Source organism: Xiphias gladius, chromosome 21, assembly GCF_016859285.1.
Source record: "Xiphias gladius isolate SHS-SW01 ecotype Sanya breed wild chromosome 21, ASM1685928v1, whole genome shotgun sequence".
Lineage (NCBI taxonomy): Eukaryota > Metazoa > Chordata > Actinopteri > Istiophoriformes > Xiphiidae > Xiphias > Xiphias gladius.
The window spans coordinates 20,599,371-20,621,317 of NC_053420.1; the positions used below are offsets into that span (position 1 = coordinate 20,599,371).

The 21,947-nt window shown below is 38.4% G+C and overlaps 1 protein-coding gene and 7 non-coding genes across 8 annotated transcripts; all 8 read right to left on the minus strand.

Annotated features, from left to right (window-relative positions):
* Window positions 1–1,115: 1,115 nt before the first annotated feature.
* On the minus strand, window positions 1,116–12,327 carry vamp3 (vesicle-associated membrane protein 3 (cellubrevin)). The gene is made up of 5 exons (XM_040115578.1): window positions 12,203–12,327; window positions 5,373–5,451; window positions 3,142–3,300; window positions 2,757–2,808; window positions 1,116–2,531 (listed from the first exon to the last, which is right to left on the minus strand). Coding segments are annotated over exons 1-5 (309 nt in total). The 5' UTR covers window positions 12,205–12,327; the 3' UTR covers window positions 1,116–2,514.
* Window positions 12,328–16,089: 3,762 nt separating this feature from the next.
* trnar-acg lies at window positions 16,090–16,162 on the minus strand. The gene has a single exon. It is a non-coding gene; the product is annotated as a tRNA-Arg (tRNA).
* Window positions 16,163–18,254: 2,092 nt separating this feature from the next.
* trnar-acg lies at window positions 18,255–18,327 on the minus strand. Its single transcript has one exon. It is a non-coding gene; the product is annotated as a tRNA-Arg (tRNA).
* A 682-nt stretch (window positions 18,328–19,009) lies between these two features.
* trnar-acg lies at window positions 19,010–19,082 on the minus strand. The gene has a single exon. It is a non-coding gene; the product is annotated as a tRNA-Arg (tRNA).
* A 624-nt stretch (window positions 19,083–19,706) lies between these two features.
* On the minus strand, window positions 19,707–19,779 carry trnar-acg. The gene has a single exon. It is a non-coding gene; the product is annotated as a tRNA-Arg (tRNA).
* Window positions 19,780–20,402: 623 nt separating this feature from the next.
* On the minus strand, window positions 20,403–20,475 carry trnar-acg. The gene has a single exon. It is a non-coding gene; the product is annotated as a tRNA-Arg (tRNA).
* Window positions 20,476–21,157: 682 nt separating this feature from the next.
* trnar-acg lies at window positions 21,158–21,230 on the minus strand. The gene has a single exon. It is a non-coding gene; the product is annotated as a tRNA-Arg (tRNA).
* A 618-nt stretch (window positions 21,231–21,848) lies between these two features.
* Window positions 21,849–21,921, minus strand: trnar-acg. Its single transcript has one exon. It is a non-coding gene; the product is annotated as a tRNA-Arg (tRNA).
* Between the last annotated feature and the right edge of the window lie 26 nt (window positions 21,922–21,947).

Below are 21,947 nucleotides of genomic sequence, written 5' to 3' on the forward strand. Positions count from 1 at the left end.
GCACCGACTCGCTACAAGTCCCCAGCATCCACCCACCTGCTGCTGCGTGAATGAACAGAGCCGCTACAAGGTCCGGCTGAGACACCTCACACATCTTGTTGCCTTTTAAAGGGAAAATTTGACTTTGACTACTTGAATTTCTGACATTGTATTCACAATATGTTTTTGGCTGGATCAAATAGCGAGAATGTGAGATTAATAGGAGGAGATTAATTAACTCATTTAAGTATTTTTTTTAAAACAAGAATGCCATACCTCACTGGTTCCAGCCTCTCATATGTGAATATTTGCTTATTAGCCTTAGCCTTCTTCGATAGTTAACTAAATATCTTTGGATTTTGGAACACTGGTCAAACAAAACAATGAAAGTAACATGCCACCTTAAACTCAATGTCTTTTACATATGGGGTAATAATGAAGGTTGGATTATGAACTGGGCAAAGGAAACAACTGCCACAGGGACCATACAGACCCTCAGAGGGCCCACAGGCTCTAGGTTAACCACTTGGTATTTATACAGATCAAGGCTAAAAAAAAACAAACAAACAAACAAAAAAACTCAGACTAGGTATTGTGATTTAAGTTAAATCTTTTTTATTCAAGCAAAAGGCATTCAGGGCCAAAAAGTAGAATTGCACTTATTTGGAAGTAACTTGTCCTCAAATATCTGGTGTAGACAGGAGAGGATGATGACAGTTCTGTTCATCTGTGATAAAAGGCTGTCATGTAAAAATAATTTTCAGTGGTCTTTGAAAATATTACACAATTTCCTTAATGGCTACTTCCATATACTATAATAATGTGGTGAGCACATACCTGTGTTAGTGTTAATCCCCATTACTATAGTATCATGCAAGCACTATGACTGCCAATTAAGAAATGTGCTAGATATCTTAAAATCTACTGAAAAACACAACATCAACAGCTCTTCTTGGATGAAATGCCAGAAAGAATTGAATTAATGTACAAAGTTATCCCAAATTATTTGTCTTATCTGAACACATTTCTTTTAATAAGATGGAAGCAACAGCAGGGAAACAATCATCCAGTGTTGGTCTTGCCCAACAAAGTATATTTCCACACTCAAACACCCATGGTGCTCTGGAGCAGCGAGCTGAGCATCAAGATTGGGTCTACATATAACAGACTGCACCCGAAAAGAAGAAAAAAAAAAATCTATCGTTAGAAGGATAATAAAACTAGAAATGCCAGTGTGACTCAACAGAAGACATATTAAGGGTTAATAAGCTCTGCTGATTGATGCAAGCAGCACAGTATTAGTTAGGACAGTCGGCGCATTCAGAAGGTATTACTCTGGCTGGTAAATACGGTCACTAAGGTATGGCTGTATTGTTGGCTGTTCTCCATTGGAGAAACCAATTAAGGCATCTGTCTAAGACTACATGTTCTTACTTTGTTGTGTTTCAATATTTCACAAAGGAAAACTTTCTGGCACATCCTTCAGAGCACCTGATTGAGACAATCCCCCACTTTTTAGGCCCAGTGTAGCACTTTTGTTCCTTTTTTTCAGGCTGTGAGGTTGTTGGTGCATATAGGCACTTATCTAAATGCAAGCTCATATTAGCTTATAGTGTATACTTATTCCTACTGCAATGGTGGATGGACAAGGACAAGGTAGTATCAGATGGTTCAACAGTGTGTTACTGGTTAGCTTTTTGTCATTGGGTAACTGAAGAAATTCCTCTTTATTCAATCCTAAATTTAAGGCGTTATACAAAGAATTCAATTAGCACTCAACCATGTGCATAAATAAAATAAAGCATTGAATCCCACTATTCATCAGAAATTGTAAATATATTTTGCAAAGCAACAAACCAAAATTTTTTTTAAAAATTAGGAGAAAAAAATCTATATATTGGCATTACACTCTAAAAAGTAGAAATGATATGCAGGATTACTGATACAATCTAAACTAACACAGAACAGCATATTGTCAAAGGCACTGATCTTAGCCTGGCACACAAAATCAATGGCTATTGTCAATGGTTACAGTAAAACATAAAAAAGTACATATAAATTGAGGAGAGTTTACAACAATATCCTTCAATTCCCGTCCTGAGGATGGAATATGTGTGTGCGCGCTTTGTCATACAGTCAACGGTTATTCATGAATACTTTTTTTAGCAGGTTTTAGTTGTTTGAGTTCAATTATCAGCCTGCTTCTGTATGTTTCTGTTTTCTTTGGCATGTGGCATGGCACTCTAATAAAAGTTTACTGATCACTGGTATAGTGTAGTAATGCAGAGTAAAACTCCGGTATTATGACAATCCTTTACTCAGGCACATGTGCAAATACACATGCACACACAAACTCACACAAAGGGCAATCCAGGACAAGGAATGAAGACCCCCCCCCCCCAGGGAGGGGAAAAATGTTTTGGAGCTCAGTAGCCAGTAACCATGTGACCTCTTCCTCTGAGATATTAATTATGCACGTTGCTCCTCTCCTCTTTCTCATGGTTTCCTCCACTCCTCCTTCACTTGTTGCCGATTTTACGATCGAGCCCAAACTGTGAATGAAGTAAGAACTTTTTAGATGAAAGACTTACATAAACTAATCAGTTTTACAAGGGAAAGTTGGCAAATGAACTTACTAAAAAAATGTCTCTAATTTAAATGTATGCTAAATCTCCATATATAGATAAACATCAACAATCCAGATCAAAGTGAAAGCTCTGTTAAGTAATTATATGTAGGAAGTTACACTTTATACCAACCACAGGCTTAATACTCACTAATAATGATGATGATGATGATCAGTATGACAGCTATCAAGATGGCCCACATCTGCAAGGGGTAAAGGTGCAGTAAATTCAGTGCTAGACACTTAACTGGAATTAAGATGTGTATTTATTAAAAGTAAAGACTGTTATCATTTGATATATTTATTCATTTTGTTTAACGATATAATTTTTTTAATTTTTGTTTAACTTTCAGTTCACAGTCATAAATGGTCAATGTATACTGTGTGTTGTGTAGTCAAATTATTTATCTGTGATGCTGCTAAAACTAATCCAGCGAACATGAAACTCCATTTGAGATTTATAGTATAAAGTTTATTTATTATCATTTATAGCAGGACAAAAAGTGTGTTTTTTGGAACAAACTGTGTTTATGCACCTTGCAGTTCTTCCACCAGTACTTCCTTTTCAGTTTAGCGGCACTGGTCTCAAATTGGGAAGCTCCAGCTTGTAGTGCGTCTGCTCTGTCATCCAGTTCAGACAGCTTTTGGTCACGTTCCAGCACTTTGTCCACATTAACACGCATAATATCCACCACCTACTCACAAACACACACAATGATAAAATACTTAGTTGAGTGTCAGCGTTTTTTAAATGTTATATAATCTAAATCTAAATGTTGGGTAATCCTGACCAGACCTAATTTAAGATCAATCAAACGCTGTCTTAATTAGTTCTTTTAGAATTAATAGAGAACAGAGAAAAAGAAGGGAAAGGCACCGATATACTATACTTTAAGCATTGATGACATAAATGCTTTAAGTGTTGAGTAACCTTTAAACAGTTACCTAACAAAACCACCAATCACAAGAGATCACGCCTTACAAAGTAAAAAAAATTATATACAAACTTCGGCATAATAATAGAGTTCACCTGGCATCAGGCAGACATTCATGTGCGTACACACAGTACAAATAACCTATATGTTCCACTGATCTACAAACCCAACCTATTGCCCCTCCTCTCAGAAGGAGCGACAGGGTGGAGAGGAGTGTGTAAGCCCATGCGGGCCTTACATAACCATGGAGACAGTGATTATATAAACTTCATGCAGCCAATTGGAGGCTGTGTGTGACAGGCCAAGGTTAAAGTTCTATGTAGGAGGGGCTAACGTCAAGGGTGCCACAACTGAGCAACAGAAAGGGAGAACAGTAAAGGGGTTAAGAGTGACACCAATGGGAGGAGCGAGACTTGGCAGCCATTTCTTCCTGGTGGCCTCACTGGCATGGTTTTGAATATAATTTCTAAAAACTGGAGAAGAAGTTGCTTTCAGTGAATGTTCTCTTGCATGTGAACTGACATGTGGAGATACAGCATTAGAGAGCTACTGATTCCACATTGTGGTGACTCACGACACTGCTGCCAAGGGTTATGCAAGTCTCCACTTGAGACATATCAAGGAACAAGGGAGTCACAGAGATTGGCTGACAACAGAGGGAGGGAGAGAGTGAAGATTTTCCGATTTTTATTTGAATCGATTCTTAACATCCCAGGATCAATCTTTGCATTTACGCCTTTTCTCACTGAATATGCACATCTGCACTAAATGTTGTGTTAACATGACATGGATTCTACTTTATTCAGGCTGTCCCTGCTGGGGGGCTAATACTACCTAACAGCTGTATGCAGATATCAAGCTCATGTCATGTCAACACAAACGGTGCAGATAAATTAGTAAGCAGACTTTCTGTGTCTGTTCTGTCTACGCTGAGTGATATTAAAGAGGATGTCTGTACTTACTTGAAGCAGCTGCTACTGACAGTTTATGTGTAGCTGTATGAGAAAGCATTTTTTTTTTTAAATATGCATTATGATGACGCCCTTGTAAGTAATGCAATTTTTTTTTTAACATTCTTGCTAAATGTTTTGCACATGTATTCCTATAAAATACAGATATATGATTTTTAGTTGTTTTGCCTTTGCCGAGGAAAATGAATCATTGGTTCACAGTTTTATGACCATGAAATGTGGTCAAAATTTAGCCTATAATGTGCACTTTAGACAATTTTGTCTCCGAGGGAAACAGTGTTGCTCCCTTGTTAAATTTTGAAGAAATTTAGGTTCCCAGGATAACGAGCTTCTGAATAGCGGTTTATGCAATATTAGAATTTATCTTATGTACAGGAATCAATAAGAATCAAACTGAATCAAAATGAATAAATTCTGGACTTCTGGAATCGCATCAGGAGATCAGTTGTGATATCCAGCCCTAGTGAGGTAAAATGATAAGCGTGGGCTAGGTGAGAGAAATGATGTACACTGGGAAAGGCAGACTAGGTACAATTTCCTCCCAGTTTGAGAGGAGTTATACAAAGAACATCCCTTGCCTAGACTGCATGATATGAAAATTAAGAATAATAAAAGTCCTATGATTTTATAAATAACATGCCATTGACTTTGACGGGGGCAGAGTTAAATGGTCTAATGTGGGGGCTTCCTTTATAAATGATAAACACAAATCGAGAATTTTTGTATTCCTTATAGTAATGCATACATTGAGATTTTTAAAAAGTATACTTTTTTGGAATTATTTTCAGTGTCACCTAGTGTTAAAATAAAAGTCTGGAGCTTTAAGTAGACCTCAAAAACCAGTAAATAGAAATATCATACCTCATCCACCTGGGCTTGGGTCTGCTGCAAGCGCTTGTTGCTTGACGCTGCGCCAGAGCCTTCTGGACCGAGGGCTGACCTGGTAAATTGATGAAAATTACGTGTAAATATTAGCATCCTGTGAGATTTTTCAAAAAAATACTCTTGCCTCTCCATATAAAATGTTAAGACAAGGTGCAAACCACTTAAGACACAGAGTACACTGTGTTTGCAACACAGCATGCAGTATATGACATAATTGATCCTTCCTCACTGAACATGCTGTATTCAACGGTCAGCCTAAAGCAAACAACACAGTCTGTCATGTACAACTGAATTGTTGGCAATCATAATTCACATTTTTGGTCATTCAATCATTTAATAAAATACATTGTTTATTTTGTGAAACCATGTTGAAAGGGACATCTTGAGGTTTTTCAGACAAGGGTGGGCTCTTTGTCAGAGGTAAACATCTTCTACACAGGACAACCACCAATTTGAGGGGGCTCTGAGTTCAGCATCAGTGACACTGCATTTACATGATGATTAAAAGCAAAACCAAAGTAAATCAGTGACTCCAAACCAACCTACAGAATGGCTACACAAAAATTCACATACTGTATACTAATGTTGAAAATCCCTCACTGATACAGTAAAATTATAACTGTGACAACGTATTCCTTGTGCAGAAAATTGGTCTGTTTAATTTTGGGGAAGAAAGAGGTGGGACATGTTTCTCAGTGTGATGGATGTCTATATTGATATTGCAATCATACTCTAGTTTGTCTGCCAATAACTGCACTTAGTAAGCACATTGGTATGTTTTTACTTTCCTTACCATGAGATGTCCATGTCTGTCTGGTGGCTGAAGTGTGATTCCAAATAATAATCAAATGATAAATGAGGATGGAAAATATCTGGACGGAGGTTAATTTGTCAAGCAAGAATACACTGGATGTTGATACGGCTTAAGAATGAATGGGAGGCCCCTAGATTTGCGGCAAGATTAATGCTTCATATCAATGCTTCATAACAGTTAAAAAACTTACAACAGAGAGGTGAGTTAAATCCATGGGGAAAAAATGACAAGCTTTGCAGTTTGAACATGTCGCCATGCACCCAAGGCATCTAAAACTGCAAGCATGCATCTTAATCCTTATTTTCTGAGTTTATTGCTTTCTTAACAACCTGGGGAGATTGTTCAAAACAAGGACACAGTACAGTAGTTAGCTACTGCCACCGTCTGACTTGAGACAGTATTGCTCTTCAGTGACCCCACTTATCTTGAGAAACACAACATTTGACTGAAATTGGGAGTATGGGTTGAAGACGTCTGCACTACACTGTAAGGATTATACAGGGATTATTATGACTCAGTAAAAGAGACCAGTGAGGCTTTTTATGGCATACACCCAGACCATTCAGACTACTCAGACTCAGCCCACATTAAAAGAAAACCTAGACAGCGGTGGATGGGTGACTTCCTTTACAAGCAAAACAGTTATTGCATACAGCAAGCAGGCACTCCAATGCATACACAAAACCCACAAAACATTTACTATGTTCAAAACATCCCTTATCATCCCTTGTGACAAACAAAGATACAAATGAAATTAATTAACATTAGTTTAGGACAAGTCTATTTATTATGACTTTTTGATAAACATATGCTCCTTAAAAATAATTAAAATATTACATCAAGGTATGGAACAAAAGTAGGAGCTAAAAAAAAAAAAGGCCAAAGAATCGAAGAGCTATCTTAACATTCAACAAATCAAATCATGCCCTTTGAAGTACCTACATTGACCATGACACTGTTGACAGACCCAAACCCTTCTCTTATTTCTCCTAATATTACAAAAAGAGGGCTATTCTTAGTTTCGGGATTACACTAATGAGATGAAATTATGCTTATGTGACATCCTGTATATTTCTTTCCTCAACAGAAAAGTCAGTGGGTACTGATGAATGAGGAAGCTGACCAAGGACACACTTGCATATATTCTAACCAACTACTTACTCCACTCTCCAAAATCACAGTGAATTTAAACCCATGCCTGAGAAACATACAAAACATGAGAGAGCATAGTATCAATGCTTTGGCTTAGTATCAATATATGAACAGTCCCGATATACACTACTGCACAACAAAGTCAGAAAACAAACCTATTTGTCCAACTGCCTGTTCATTCTGCAACCCACTAGTTACCTGACACACAGCAGAGAGGCTGAGAGAGCGTGTTAAACATGTGTATAAATATCTGTCAGCATTGCAGAGATGACTAGAGCTGATACCCAACTTTAATTACAGCATAAGTCTAAGTGTGAAACTCAATAGCTGACTAACATTCCAATTGTCTAGGTTTAAACAAGACAGGGACATTCAATGTAAACTGCACTGACGTATGCTAGTAACCCTAGCCTACTTCGTTTCCTTAAGAAAAACAATTCATGACGTAAGTCTTTCCAACAGGAAGGCAAACACCAAACCATTTTGAATAGGTGGGCTAACTCTAATATGTGTATGCTCCCCCATTACACACTTCAAGTTTACAGGCACAAGTTTACTTTTTTTTTTTAAGTACTTAATGTCCACTGGAGGTTTCTGTGGCAAAATAATTTGGATGTTTATCAATTATTTTGACTATTTTGATCGGAAAAAGGCTACAAAGAAGGGGATTCTTTTCATGTGGAAACGGGATAAGTTTGTTTTTATATTTTCTTTGACAATACATAGACTACTAGTACATGCATATGGTCAGAAAAATTGCATTGGGCCTTTTCACAGGAGACAATTTGAGATAATATAGCAGAAAAGGCACAGGTTTAAACAATAACATTAACAATGCTTCAGTTTCATTTCAGTGTCCCGGTAAGTCATGGCAGTCGAACCAGCATGCACAATAATTAATTACACCCCTTCTTTGCTATGACATGTCATTGTAAAATACTTTTTTCACAAATTGCTCAGTTCTAACAGGATGTACAGAAACACATGCTGGCTTTGAAAAACCACAAGTCCAACGTTAAAGAGCAGGTTTATAAAATTTATAAAGGTTTATAAAATAACTCAATAACTCTTATTCAAGCATAATAGGGGGAAGTAGAATTGGGCAATTGGAAAATACAGTATGTTAAACATCTAATACATCTAGGCATTAGGGTTGCATCTAACGATTTTGATTATCGTTTAATACACAGATTATTTTCTCCATAAATTGTTTAGTTTGTAGAATGTCAGGAAATAGCATGACATTGCTTTAAACCTTTGGATTTGTCCGACGAATAGTCCGAAACATAAATATATTTAGTTTACTTTCATTAGTGACAACATAAAGACAAAACAGAAAATATTCATATTTGATAGGCAGAAACATGTGAATTTTTGCTATTTTTACCTGATACCTAATAATTCATTTTTGCTGCAATGTCACCATATAGATGTATGACTCTGTAGTCTGATCATGTTTATTCTTTATGAATGACCATATCTTCTATTGATCTTTTACACAGCAGAAATTTCCTCATGGCACAGAAAGGACAAGTTTAATTAACATTAATGGTGACTTCATTCCAATTAAGTGTCCCAGTGAGCCATGCAAAGTGAGCCAGCTTGCACAATAACAGGGCCCTAAAAGTTACTGACATAAAGAGCCTGCAGCAATCATTTATGTTACAAATTACAACTGTGAAATTGCATTACAGGAGTTCTCTTTGATGTTTTAATTGTTCATTAAAATGGGTAATGATTGGGTCCAAATGTCTTTATGCTTGCCCAAAGACATACATCACATTATCCATGCCATAATATCCAAACTGTGACTTAACCACCCCCATCTTCCTAAAGCAAAGGAGTCCCCCATTAAAGAAAGCAATGTATTAAATTTTTTTCCGCTATTATTTTATATACTTTATCAACTACTACTTATTTATCAATCCCAAAAGAAAAAATATTGATACAGTTAGGTCCATAAGTATTTGGACAGTGACCCAATTTTTGGAATTTTGCCTTTGTACACCACCACGATGGATTTGAAACGAAGCCATCCAGATGTGATTGAAGTGTAGACTTTCAGCTTTAATTCAAGGGGTTTAACAAAATTATTGTATTAACTGTTTGACAATTGAAGCCATTTCTTATACATAGTCCCTTTCAGAGGCTCAAAAGTAATTGGACAACTGACATTTGATCACGGTCCTGGCCAGATGTGGCCTGTTCCCTGGGTATTTCATGATAAATTAAGCAGATAAAAAGGTCCTGAGTTGATTCCAAATGTGCTGAATTTGCATTTGGTAGCTGTTCATGGGAACTCTCAATATACAGTCCAAAGAGGTGTCGATGCAAATGAAGAAGGGCATGATTAGGTTGAAAAAAACAAAACAAACCTATCAGACAGATAGCAGAAACTTTAGGAGTGGCCAAATCAACAATTTTGTACAATCTTAAAAAGAAGGAACTCAGCAATACCAACAGGCCTAGAAGACCACAGGAGGCAACTAAAGTGGATGATCGCAGAAATCTTTCCATGGTGATGAAAACCCCTTCACAACATCTAGCCAGGTCAATAACACTCTCAAGGAGGTAGGCGTATCACTGTCACAGTCTACAATCAAGAGACGCCTTCATGAATGTAAATACAGAGGGTTTACCACAAGGTGCAAACAACTTGTAACACTCAAGAACGGAAAGGCCAGATTAGACTTTGCCAGAAAACACCTAAAAAAAAAAAAAACCCAGTATCTGGAACAAGATTCTTTGCACAGATGAAAACAAGATGAACTTGTACAAGAATGACGGGAGGAGCAGAGTGTGGAGAAGGAAAGGAACGGCTCATGATCCAAAGCAAACCAAATCATCTGTCAAACATGGTGGAGGCAGTGTTATGGCATGAGCATGTAAGGCTGCCAGTGGAACTGGGTCACTGTAGTTTATTGATGATGTGACTGCTGATAGAAGTAGCAGGATGAATTCTGTAGTGTATAGGGCTAAGCTATCTGCTCAGATTCAGCCAAACGCTGCAAAACTGACAGGATGGTGCTTCACAGTACAGATGGATAATGACCCACAACATACAGTGAAAGCAACCAAAGAGCTTCTCAAGGCAATGAAATGGAATTCTTTAATGGCCAAGTCAGTCACCTGAACTCAATCCAACTGAGCATGCTTTTTACTTACTGAAAACAAAACTGAGGGCAGAAAGACCCACAATCAAGCAGCAAGTGAAGGCAGCTGCAGTAAAGGCCTGGCAAAGCTTCTCAAGGGAGGAAACTCAGCATTTGGTGATGTCCATGGGTCCCACACTTCAGGCATTCATTGGCTCCAAAGGATTTTCACCCAAGTATTAAAAATAATCCTTGTATTTATAATTATGGTGGTTTGTCCAATTACTTTGGAGTCTCTGAAATGAGGGACTATGAATAAAAATACCTGTAATTCCTAAACACTCAATGCAATATCTTTGTTAAACCTCTTAAATTAAAGGTGAGAGTCTACACTTCAGTCACATCTTGATGGCTTAATTTCAAATCCATTGTGCTGTTGTACAGAAGAAAAATTACACAAATTGTGCTACTGTCCAAATACTTACGTACCTAACTGTATATGAATTTGTCCATACTCATAGTTAGTTTCTCTACTACATTGTAGAAGTGGGAAAAACATACTGTCAAGAATCCAAAATCATGTGTCATGTATTTTGCACTGTGACTGTATTGTTGATCATACTAAACCACTGACTGCATCACCAAAGGCTGAGCACTGTCAACATTTTGACTTTACAGGGATAGTTTATGAATCAGTCAATTATAATTAAATGATTCATACAATTGTAATATCATAAGATCCCGTCTGTAACACTGTCAATTACTGATTTAATCAAAACCCTCTATTACCGAATGTACATGCAAAATCTGGGTTGCAAGTTTGTCTGCAGCCAAGAGCAAAATCATAGTTATGGTCTGAAAACTCCCCTTGCCTTGTCAAAGTAAAACATTATGTTTAATACTTTTTAGATATATATATATATATATATATATATATATATTTATTTATTTATTATATTAAACTATATTCAGCAAAGATTAACATCGCCCAAACAAGTACTGTGCAGTTATGGACAGATTTTATCAGGGCTTCAAAATAATTTTTGGTGGAAGGTATTGGTGGGGTGGGAATGGACGAGGCAAGGGGGAGGATAAAGGAAATAAGAAAACAAGGTATCTTGAGAAAGGAAATTAGGATAAGACTTGTCCTGTATTTTTATTCTCACATTACCAAAGGTCGATAAACAGGAAATAATAACTATAAACGTCACTCAGTCCTAGTTGCACCACCTTAATTACACAATTACCGATTACTAACAAACTGATAAATTAGCCATCCATACATTTCCTGTTTCAAGTTGACTTTTCACAACTACTTTTACTTCGCCAACACTGAATTGATTTCCAATTACAGTTGCAATATTAACAACCACAACTTAACTACGAAGTGCTTTCCACTTGTTTTTAAATGAATATATGTACGTAGTGAGTAGCCAGGTCAGCCAAACAGAAACCCCGTTTCCGGAGGAGAGCCTAGCTTGTGCAAAGAAACGTCGACATAGTTTGTGTTGGACGAAGCTACCAAACTCTAATTGTAACGTTGCTACAGCTAGCTTAGCTACATCTCGAAAACCAACGTCCTAGCACTTGTTGCGTGCTAGTAGCAACGCAGCAAAGTTTTGGGCGTTGCTTTTTTTCTATGATCCCATTTCACGAAACCTCCCGGCAGGCCGATTTGTTAGAAACAGTTTGACCAAGTTTCGACCATTTGATTTTTCAAAACTTTGGTAGAAACATAGCGTACTTACATTGTGAAATGAAAATTCTTTGAACGACACCGGTACTGCTTCTTACTTGTGAGCTAAACCTAAAGTCTCAAGCCGTAACAGTTACTGCCGTCGGTTATTGTGCTGCCTTCCTGTACGATCGGAAATGGGAGATATAAGGCGTGTGCGAACGTCAGACTTAACAAGATTACAAATATACTAAATAAAACCGGGAAAATTAGGATTTCCTCTTGTATGCGATATCTCGATATGTGACATGATTTGACATCAAGATAATATACTTAATATAATAACTTTTACTACAATTAATATATAAAACCTGTGTTACAGCCAATTTCTCTCTTTGTATAAATCCCTTATTCATTGGGTAATACTGTCAAAGTAACTCAGTGCTATTAGATTTCCCAATAAAATATCATCCAAAAACTGGCTCATATTATCGGGTACATTATATTGTTAGGTGTTGAAGTGTAAAATAAGATCTCACTAGACGCACTTTAAGGCAACATTAAAGAGGCAGTAGCCTGTAGCCCTCGGCGCATAACTACAATTATTAACGCGCAACATAAGATCATAACATTAAAGGGAGAACATACTTGAAAATATAGTAAGATATTACACTATGAATTAAAAATAGAAGAGTAACGCCTCAAATCTATGTATTTTCAACCTTCATTCATTTCGCTGGTCGTTAAATGTGCGAGGAAAAAGCGACCATCAAATCCCGTGATCAGCATGTGACTACGGGAACTACAACTTTACTTTGTATATTTTCTTAGAAATAGTCCTTCAACACGTATTTTACGATAGCAAATGGAAAAAAAAGGCTGACTGACAAGACTGCGTTATTTGAAGTAGTCCACATAAATAAAAATTATTTGTCTTTGTCGATTGTGTGCGGCCTTCTTTAGAAGCTGACTTGTAAACAGAAACTACACAAAGGACAATGACGTTCTTTGTGTCAACGAACATCCAGAGTTCAGAAATATAAATTGAAAGCTCCAGGCTACAGGTCAGGGCATGAGCTCTGCTGTTTTTGCTGTCGGTCAGTAAATTGTTTCCTAGTAATTAATCATGAGTTAACACGAGTTTGTGCTAATTCCCTGGATTGTTTTAATCAGAAGATAGAGGGATTGCAATTAATAATATCAAAACAACACAGAAGTTACACAACATGCAAGGCGAGCAGGTCCAAACTGCAGAATAGAGGACTACACAGACAACCCTGTGAAAAAAGATTCAACTCCCAAGAGCTTAATGGCACATTTTGTGCACACACCATGACAGCAATAGCATTACATTACATTTAAGTGCAAAATTATGAAAAAAAGGGTTTTGAATTGTGTCTTGGAGCACTTGGAGGCAACATTAAAGAGGCAGTAGCCTGTCACCCAATGGGGAGAGCTCATTTAGGGCACTTTTGTCTGTGATTCCTCTTTTCTCAGTAAAGAAAATAATCCTATCAGTGTTGGTTAGTGGATAACTGAGTGGATATGCATGCTTCCTAAGATACAGACAGGTAACAAATAAACAACAACCTCGAGTAAATGAGTTGAAAAACATAACACAGGGGAAGCGCAAGGGGTCACAGGAGTTGTCACATTTCTGTCTACTATTGAATACAAAATGAGACAAAATGAGTTAACATTCATATATCTTTACTGAAATGTTTATATGAAGCTTGCTTTTAAGATTTGTTCGTTTGCTTCATGTTAGGTCAAATATTTCTGTTAAGGGTAGGTGTAATATACTACAAAATGAATCAAATATTAATCTACTTTTTGAATTAACTGGGGAAGTAGAATATAAACATTTGTATTTAGTTAAATAAGCATTTTGAAACAGATATTCTCAATTCTATATTCTTCTTTCTTTCTGTGTCTAACTCAGTAACTTATCAAGTACTAAACTTAAAACAGCAACAACTGGAGGTAATACATGAAAGATGCTCTTTAAATAATCAACCTTCTTATATTTTAACTTTTTAACAAATCACCCTCTTAAGTTTATAAATGCTTTGCTACAAGGTTGCAGTTCATCTCTGTGATTATACTTTCTATTTATAATGAATTTATAGAGCTGTAAATGTGTTGTTTTCAATTGATATGCAATCAAACAAAGTTGCCCTTGGTGCTTGGATGGAAACTCAAGCTTCCTTTTACCCAACAACAACATTGTCATCTCGTGCTTTCCTTCTTGGCTACATCCCAGATCCTTCATCCACCACAGCTTCCCTTCCTGGGCTCTGCTTCAAGACAAAAGTGTTTTTAGGCAGATTTGTAATGGCTTTATTAATGAATGCTTGTGTGACATCACTTTTGTTTATTTAAAAACAACATATGTTAAGTTAAGATCCAACACCAAACTATAACAGCTTGCATAGTTTGTCTCTGCCTGAGCACCGCCTCCATTATACAGTAGGCTGGAACTGTCCTCCTGTAAACGAGTTCTTACATTTATTCCGCACCCTAGTGCATAATACAAAACAATTTAGGCTCTTATTTCAAATAGTATCCATGATGTATGCTTTTCCAATGTGCTATAACTTGACAGAAATCCTAGTCAATCAAATTCCACCTCTCTACTGGCTTTCATGCCGCTCATCTGACATTTGCAGCAGGTGCATTTAGTAGTAAAGTCAATGTTAATGGCCTGCCTTCACTCTGTCTTCAGACTGCAAGCCTGGTATGTAGCAACTGACTTGCTTGATTGAGTTACACTTTACACCTGTCGAACAGAGGAGTGCTTCTCAAGTCTGAGTCCCAGTTCTGGACATGGTTGTTATTCATGACACCTAGTTCCATGTGGATAGTATCTCCCTCTGTGCAGGGACCCAGCTGCACGAACAGAGTGAAGGCCTTCCTGTTGATCTCGTCTGTAGTTACTGACAGTTACATTTATTTTGAAAAAGGAGAACTTGAAGAGAGGAATTCTGTGAAGAGTCTGAATAAATTCTAAAATAATGATGTTTTGATATTTTTCTTTAAATTTTTTTTAAAAATTCTCTCAATATTCCCATTTGAATTATGAATTATAAGAAAGAAAAGAAAGTATGTAATGAATGACATTTAGATATAATTTCTCAAGATTTTTTAAGACATAAATTCTCAACATTTTTACCATTAAGGTACAAATCTGCACCCATCGCCTTTAGCCTTCTTGTGTTAAATGTTCAGCACATCGTGCTCTCTATGTGATGGTGGAACTGTGTGGAGACAAGAGGGTTTCTGTGAATGCATCTAAAGAGCTTTTACTTTTAAACCACAGTTGTCAGCAGGCACTTGAACAATGGAAACCAACTGCCAATCTCAATGCATTAATGCCTTGATGCCTGATGATGCTGCCACCTAGAGGTGTATTTGTTTCATCTCCAATATACTGTGACCGAATGGGAGCCCACTACTTCATGTACTTGTTCAAATACTCAAACTCACCTGATAAAAGTTCAGTTCCTGTTCAGTTTATTAAGTCAACTTATCTAGACCAAGTATTTATATCTTGTATTACGACAGAATTGTTATCATTCAGTCACACTTGTTATGATTCAGCTGATCATTACCCACAATGTGTTGATATAAAAATGTTGCCTTGATACAAACACTGAAAAACAATAAAAGATCATTTATATTCATAATTTATAATAGTAACTGTTACTATTAAATGCATATATCCCTGAACTTACCAAGTATTTTTGGAAAAATCTGGTCAGTAGCTCTAACTGTCACTGCTGCGATATTCAGTCCTGCAAAGGTCTATGGTGTATCAAGAGTGATTTCCATAAGATTTTAGACTGGACTATGTTGGTGTCATGTGAAACATTCCTTGTTTTTATAAGCAGATATTCCGACTTTGCATCATCTTAGAAGTTAAATAACTGTCTCTAATGCACAGTAACGGTGTTGAAAAGTCGAGCCAGCCAGGAGTCGAACCTAGAATCTTCTGATCCGTAGTCAGACGCGTTATCCATTGCGCCACTGGCCCCACAAAAAACCCACAGCAACCCCTTGCAGTACTTACCTAGCAATACTATTGTAGCCTGCCGCACAATACCCCAGGGGTACTTGTATGCCCCCTGTCTTTTCATTTTGACTTAACAGCAACAACAGATGGACTGAGATAAAGTCGCATCTCTTCGGACCTGTGCTGAGATCTGTCATTAAGGAAGACGGTCGAGGATTCAGGCAATCAAGTGAACATTTGCACCATCCTCCCCACATATTCTCTGTTATGTGTACATATTAAATTCGGGGTACATTTAATAACCTGGAAAACACCGAAATAAAAAAAGAGTTCATGTGTTATGTGTGACATTTTGACTAAAACAATAGTTTTTTTCTGAACTAATGGACTGAGAGATCTGTGCCTCACGTAGGTCGAACTGTGTATGATAACGGTCCGTGATGTTCTACGTTACCCGAGTACCTATATCCCCTCAATTCCGACTCTCAGGTTCCTTTCCTTCGCCGTGCAGCCAGACGCTTCAGACCTGTCTATCAGCCAAACGCTGGAATTAAATCATTAAACTGTTAGCTGCACTACCTGTCCCTACTAAGTTTGGGATCTATCTGGCACAGTAAAGGCAGCACTTTTTTTTTATAGCCCATCAGGAAAAAAATATTTAGGTGAATTTGAGTGCGCAACTTCACCCATACTTTGTGCCTGGCCTGTTACAATGGAAACCAGCATCTCTACATTTAGAAAACTCTTAAAATAAAAATAAAAAGTTCATATGTTATGTATGAAATTTTGACTACACTAAGAAGTGTTCCACCCAGATGTACTGAGAAAGATCCGTGCCTCTCGTACATGGCTCTAGGTCTAACCACATGTGGTAACGGTAAACAGATGTTCTACATTACGTATTGTTTTCTGGACGCACAGAGGGACTAATAATGTTGAAAAGTCGAGCCAGCCAGGAGTCAAACCTAGAATCTTCTGATCCGCAGTTAGACGCGTTATTCAACAAAACTCCCTGGAACCCATGTTTTATCTGTCTTTACACTCAGGTCCGTCCTAATTCTGTCTCTAAGCTAAAGACTGGTATTGAGTCATGACTATATTGACTACACTTTCTGCTGCCCCTGAGTTTGGGACCTACAGACTGGTGACAAATGAAAGGGAAAAACCTGGCTCAAGGCTTACTAACACACTTTATGTTGGGTTTTACTTTCATTTCATTCACCATTCCCTTTATGGGACAGCGTTCCCCACCACCACCAGCAAAACACCAAATGAAGAGCATTGAAGATGTTCTCGGGCATTGTGGTGGAACATTACTAACTCAATTGGTTTTCTGACTATACATATGATAATGGTCTATGATGTGTCACATACGTCTTCTGAACATACAGAGGGACTAATAATGTCAAAAAGCCGAGCAAGACAGGAGTTGAACCTAGAATCTTCTGATCTGTAGTCAGATGCATTATCCATTGCGCCACTGGCCCCACGAAACATATTGCAACCTGTATACGTTCTTTCTTGACTCTCGGGAGCCTTTCTTCTGAGGTTCCCACAGTATTCAGCCTGTCAATTCTTCTTTTTTTGTAACAAATTGTACGTAAGTAATAAGTAAAAGCACTCGTTCCGCAGAAAATGAATTTCTAGGGGTCTTTTGGAAGATCTAATGGTCATTGAGAAGGTTCTACATGTAGTAATGGAAGTGTTAGTGATCAATAAGAAGGTTGTAGAGGTCCTTCAGAGGGTTCAAGGAGTCTTGGACGTTTTAGTGGTCCTTTAAGAGGTCCCAGAAGTCCTTCCGAGGGATTGTAGTGATTCTTTATGGGGTCCTAGTAGTCCTTCAGGAGGTTTCTAGTGGGCCTTTATGGGATTTTAGGGGTCCTCTAGGTTGTTAAACAGCTATTGGCGATTTTGCACTGATGTGTTAGACAGCGTTCTCCACCACCACCACCAGCAAAACACCAAATGAAGAGCATTGAAAATGTTCTGGAGGTTCGTGGTGGAACATCACATTATTAACTCAGTTGGGTTTCTGACTATACGTATGATAATAGCCTATGATGTATCATGTATGTTTTCTGAACACACAGAGGGACTAATGATGTTGAAAAGTTGAGCCAGCCAGGAGTCGAACCTAGAATCTTCTGATCCGTAGTCAGACGCGTTATCCATTGCGCCACTGGCCCCACAAAAAACATACTGCAACCTGTATTCGATGTGTATTGACTCTCAGGAGCCTTTCTTCTCAGGTTCCAGAAGTATTCAGCCTGTCAATTCTTCTTTTTTTTGTACCAAATTGTACCAAAAGTAAAAGCACTTGTTCTGCAGAAAATGAATTTCTAGGGGTTTTTTGGAAGATCTAATGGTCATTGAGAAGGTTCCACATGTAGTTATGGAAGTGTTAGCGATCAATAAGAAGGTTGTAGAGGTCCTTCAGAGGGTTCAAGGAGTCTTGGAGGTCTTAGTGGTCCTTTAAGAAGTCCCAGAAGTCCTTCCGAGGGATTTTAGTGGGCCTTTAGGAGGTTGTGGTTGTCATAAGGGAGGATGCGGATGTCTTTTCGTTGTTGTAGTGCTCCTTTATGGGGTCCTAGTAGTCCTTCAGGAGGTTTCTAGTGGGCCTTTATGGGATTTTAGGGGTCCTCTTGGTGGTTAAACAGCTATTGGCGATTTTGCAATGATGTGTTAGACAGCGTTCCCCACCACCACCAGCAAAACACCAAATGAAGAGCATTGCAAATGTTCTGGAGGTTCGTGGTTGAACATCATATTATTAACTGACTTGGGTTTCTGACTATATGTATGATAATGGTCTATGATGTATCACGTGTGTTTTCTGAACTCACAGAGGGACTAATAATGTTGAAAAGTCGAGCCAGCCAGGAGTCGAACCTAGAATCTTCTGATCCGTAGTCAGACGCGTTATCCATTGCGCCACTGGCCCCACAAAATTGATATTGCAACCTGTATTCGTTGGCAGTTGACTCTCAGCAGCCTTTCTTCTCAGGTTCCAGAAGTATTCAGCCTGTCAATTCTTCTTTTTTTTGTACCAAATTGTACCAAAAGTAAAAGCACTTGTTCTGCAGAAAATGAATTTCTAGGGGTTTTTTGGAAGATCTAATGGTCATTGAGAAGGTTCCACATGTAGTTATGGAAGTGTTAGCGATCAATAAGAAGGTTGTAGAGGTCCTTCAGAAGGTTCAAGGAGTCTTTGAGGTTTTAGTGGTCCTTTAAGAAGTCCCAGAAGTCCTTCCGAGGGATTGTAGTGATCCTTTATGGGGGTCCTAGTAGTCCTTCAGGAGGTTTCTAGTGGGCCCTTATGGGATATTAGCGGTCCTCTAGGTTGTTAAACAGCTATTGGCGATTTTGCACTGACGTGTTAGACAGCGTTCTCCACCACCACCACCAGCAAAACACCAAATGAAGAGCATTGAAAATGTTCTGGAGGTTCGTGGTGGAACATCACATTATTAACTGACTTGGGTTTCTGACTATACGTATGATAATGGCCTATGATGTATCACGTATGTTTTCTGAACACACAGAGGGACTAATGATGTTGAAAAGTTGAGCCAGCCAGGAGTCGAACCTAGAATCTTCTGATCCGTAGTCAGACGCGTTATCCATTGCGCCACTGGCCCCACAAAATTGATATTGCAACCTGTATTCGCTGGCAGTTGACTCTCAGGAGCCTTTCTTCTCAGGTTCCAGAAGTATTCAGCCTGTCAATTCTTCTTTTTTTTGTACCAAATTGTACCAAAAGTAAAAGCACTCGTTCCGCAGAAAATGAATTTCTAGGGGTCTTTTGGAAGATCTAATGGTCATTGAGAAGGTTCTACATGTAGTAATGGAAGTGTTAGTGATCAATAAGAAGGTTGTAGAGGTCCTTCAGAGGGTTCAAGGAGTCTTTGACGTTTTAGTGGTCCTTTAAGAGGTCCCAGAAGTCCTTCCGAGGGATTGTAGTGATTCTTTATGGGGTCCTAGTAGTCCTTCAGGAGGTTTCTAGTGGGCCTTTATGGGATTTTAGGGGTCCTCTAGGTTGTTAAACAGCTATTGGCGATTTTGCACTGATGTGTTAGACAGCGTTCTCCACCACCACCACCAGCAAAACACCAAATGAAGAGCATTGAAAATGTTCTGGAGGTTTGTGGTGGAACATCACATTATTAACTCAGTTGGGTTTCTGACTATACGTATGATAATAGCCTATGATGTATCATGTATGTTTTCTGAACACACAGAGGGACTAATAATGTTGAAAGGTTGAGCCAGCCAGGAGTCGAACCTAGAATCTTCTGATCCGTAGTCAGACGCGTTATCCATTGCGCCACTGGCCCCACAAAAAACATACTGCAACCTGTATTCGATGTGTATTGACTCTCAGGAGCCTTTCTTCTCAGGTTCCAGAAGTATTCAGCCTGTCAATTCTTCTTTTTTTTGTACCAAATTGTACCAAAAGTAAAAGCACTTGTTCTGCAGAAAATGAATTTCTAGGGGTTTTTTGGAAGATCTAATGGTCATTGAGAAGGTTCCACATGTAGTTATGGAAGTGTTAGCGATCAATAAGAAGGTTGTAGAGGTCCTTCAGAGGGTTCAAGGAGTCTTGGAGGTCTTAGTGGTCCTTTAAGAAGTCCCAGAAGTCCTTCCGAGGGATTTTAGTGGGCCTTTAGGAGGTTGTGGTTGTCATAAGGGAGGATGCGGATGTCTTTTCGTTGTTGTAGTGCTCCTTTATGGGGTCCTAGTAGTCCTTCAGGAGGTTTCTAGTGGGCCTTTATGGGATTTTAGGGGTCCTCTTGGTGGTTAAACAGCTATTGGCGATTTTGCAATGATGTGTTAGACAGCGTTCCCCACCACCACCAGCAAAACACCAAATGAAGAGCATTGCAAATGTTCTGGAGGTTTGTGGTTGAAAATCATATTATTAACTCAGTTGCGTTTCTGACTATATGTATGATAATGGTCTATGATGTATCACGTGTGTTTTCTGAACTCACAGAGGGACTAATAATGTTGAAAAGTCGAGCCAGCCAGGAGTCGAACCTAGAATCTTCTGATCCGTAGTCAGACGCGTTATCCATTGCGCCACTGGCCCCACAAAAATCATATTGCAACCTGTATTCGATGTGTATTGACTCTCAGGAGCCTTTCTTCTGAGGTTCCCAAATTATTCAGCCTGGCAATTCTTTTTTTTTGTACCAGTTGTACCAAAAGTAAAAGCACTTGTTCTGCAGAAAATGAATTTCTAGGGGTTTTTTGGAAGATCTAATGGTCATTGAGAAGGTTCCACATGTAGTTATGGAAGTGTTAGCGATCAATAAGAAGGTTGTAGAGGTCCTTCAGAAGGTTCAAGGAGTCTTTGAGGTTTTAGTGGTCCTTTAAGAAGTCCCAGAAGTCCTTCCGAGGGATTGTAGTGATCCTTTATGGGGGTCCTAGTAGTCCTTCAGGAGGTTTCTAGTGGGCCCTTATGGGATATTAGCGGTCCTCTAGGTTGTTAAACAGCTATTGGCGATTTTGCAATGATGTGTTAGACAGCGTTCCCCACCACCACCAGCAAAACACCAAATGAAGAGCATTGCAAATGTTCTGGAGGTTTGTGGTTGAAAATCATATTATTAACTCAGTTGGGTTTCTGACTATATGTATGATAATGGTCTATGATGTATCACGTGTGTTTTCTGAACTCACAGAGGGACTAATAATGTTGAAAAGTCGAGCCAGCCAGGAGTCGAACCTAGAATCTTCTGATCCGTAGTCAGACGCGTTATCCATTGCGCCACTGGCCCCACAAAAATCATACTGCATCCTGTAT

Bases quoted from the DNA above. Each gene is read 5' to 3' on its own strand.
- vamp3 (XM_040115578.1), bottom strand. The intron at 3,301-5,372 runs GTATGATATTTC...GTTTGTGAGTAG, and splicing joins CCCAAGCCCAGGTGGATGAG to GTGGTGGATATTATGCGTGT. The intron at 2,809-3,141 runs GTGCATAAACAC...TACCCCTTGCAG, and splicing joins ACTGGTGGAAGAACTGCAAG to ATGTGGGCCATCTTGATAGC.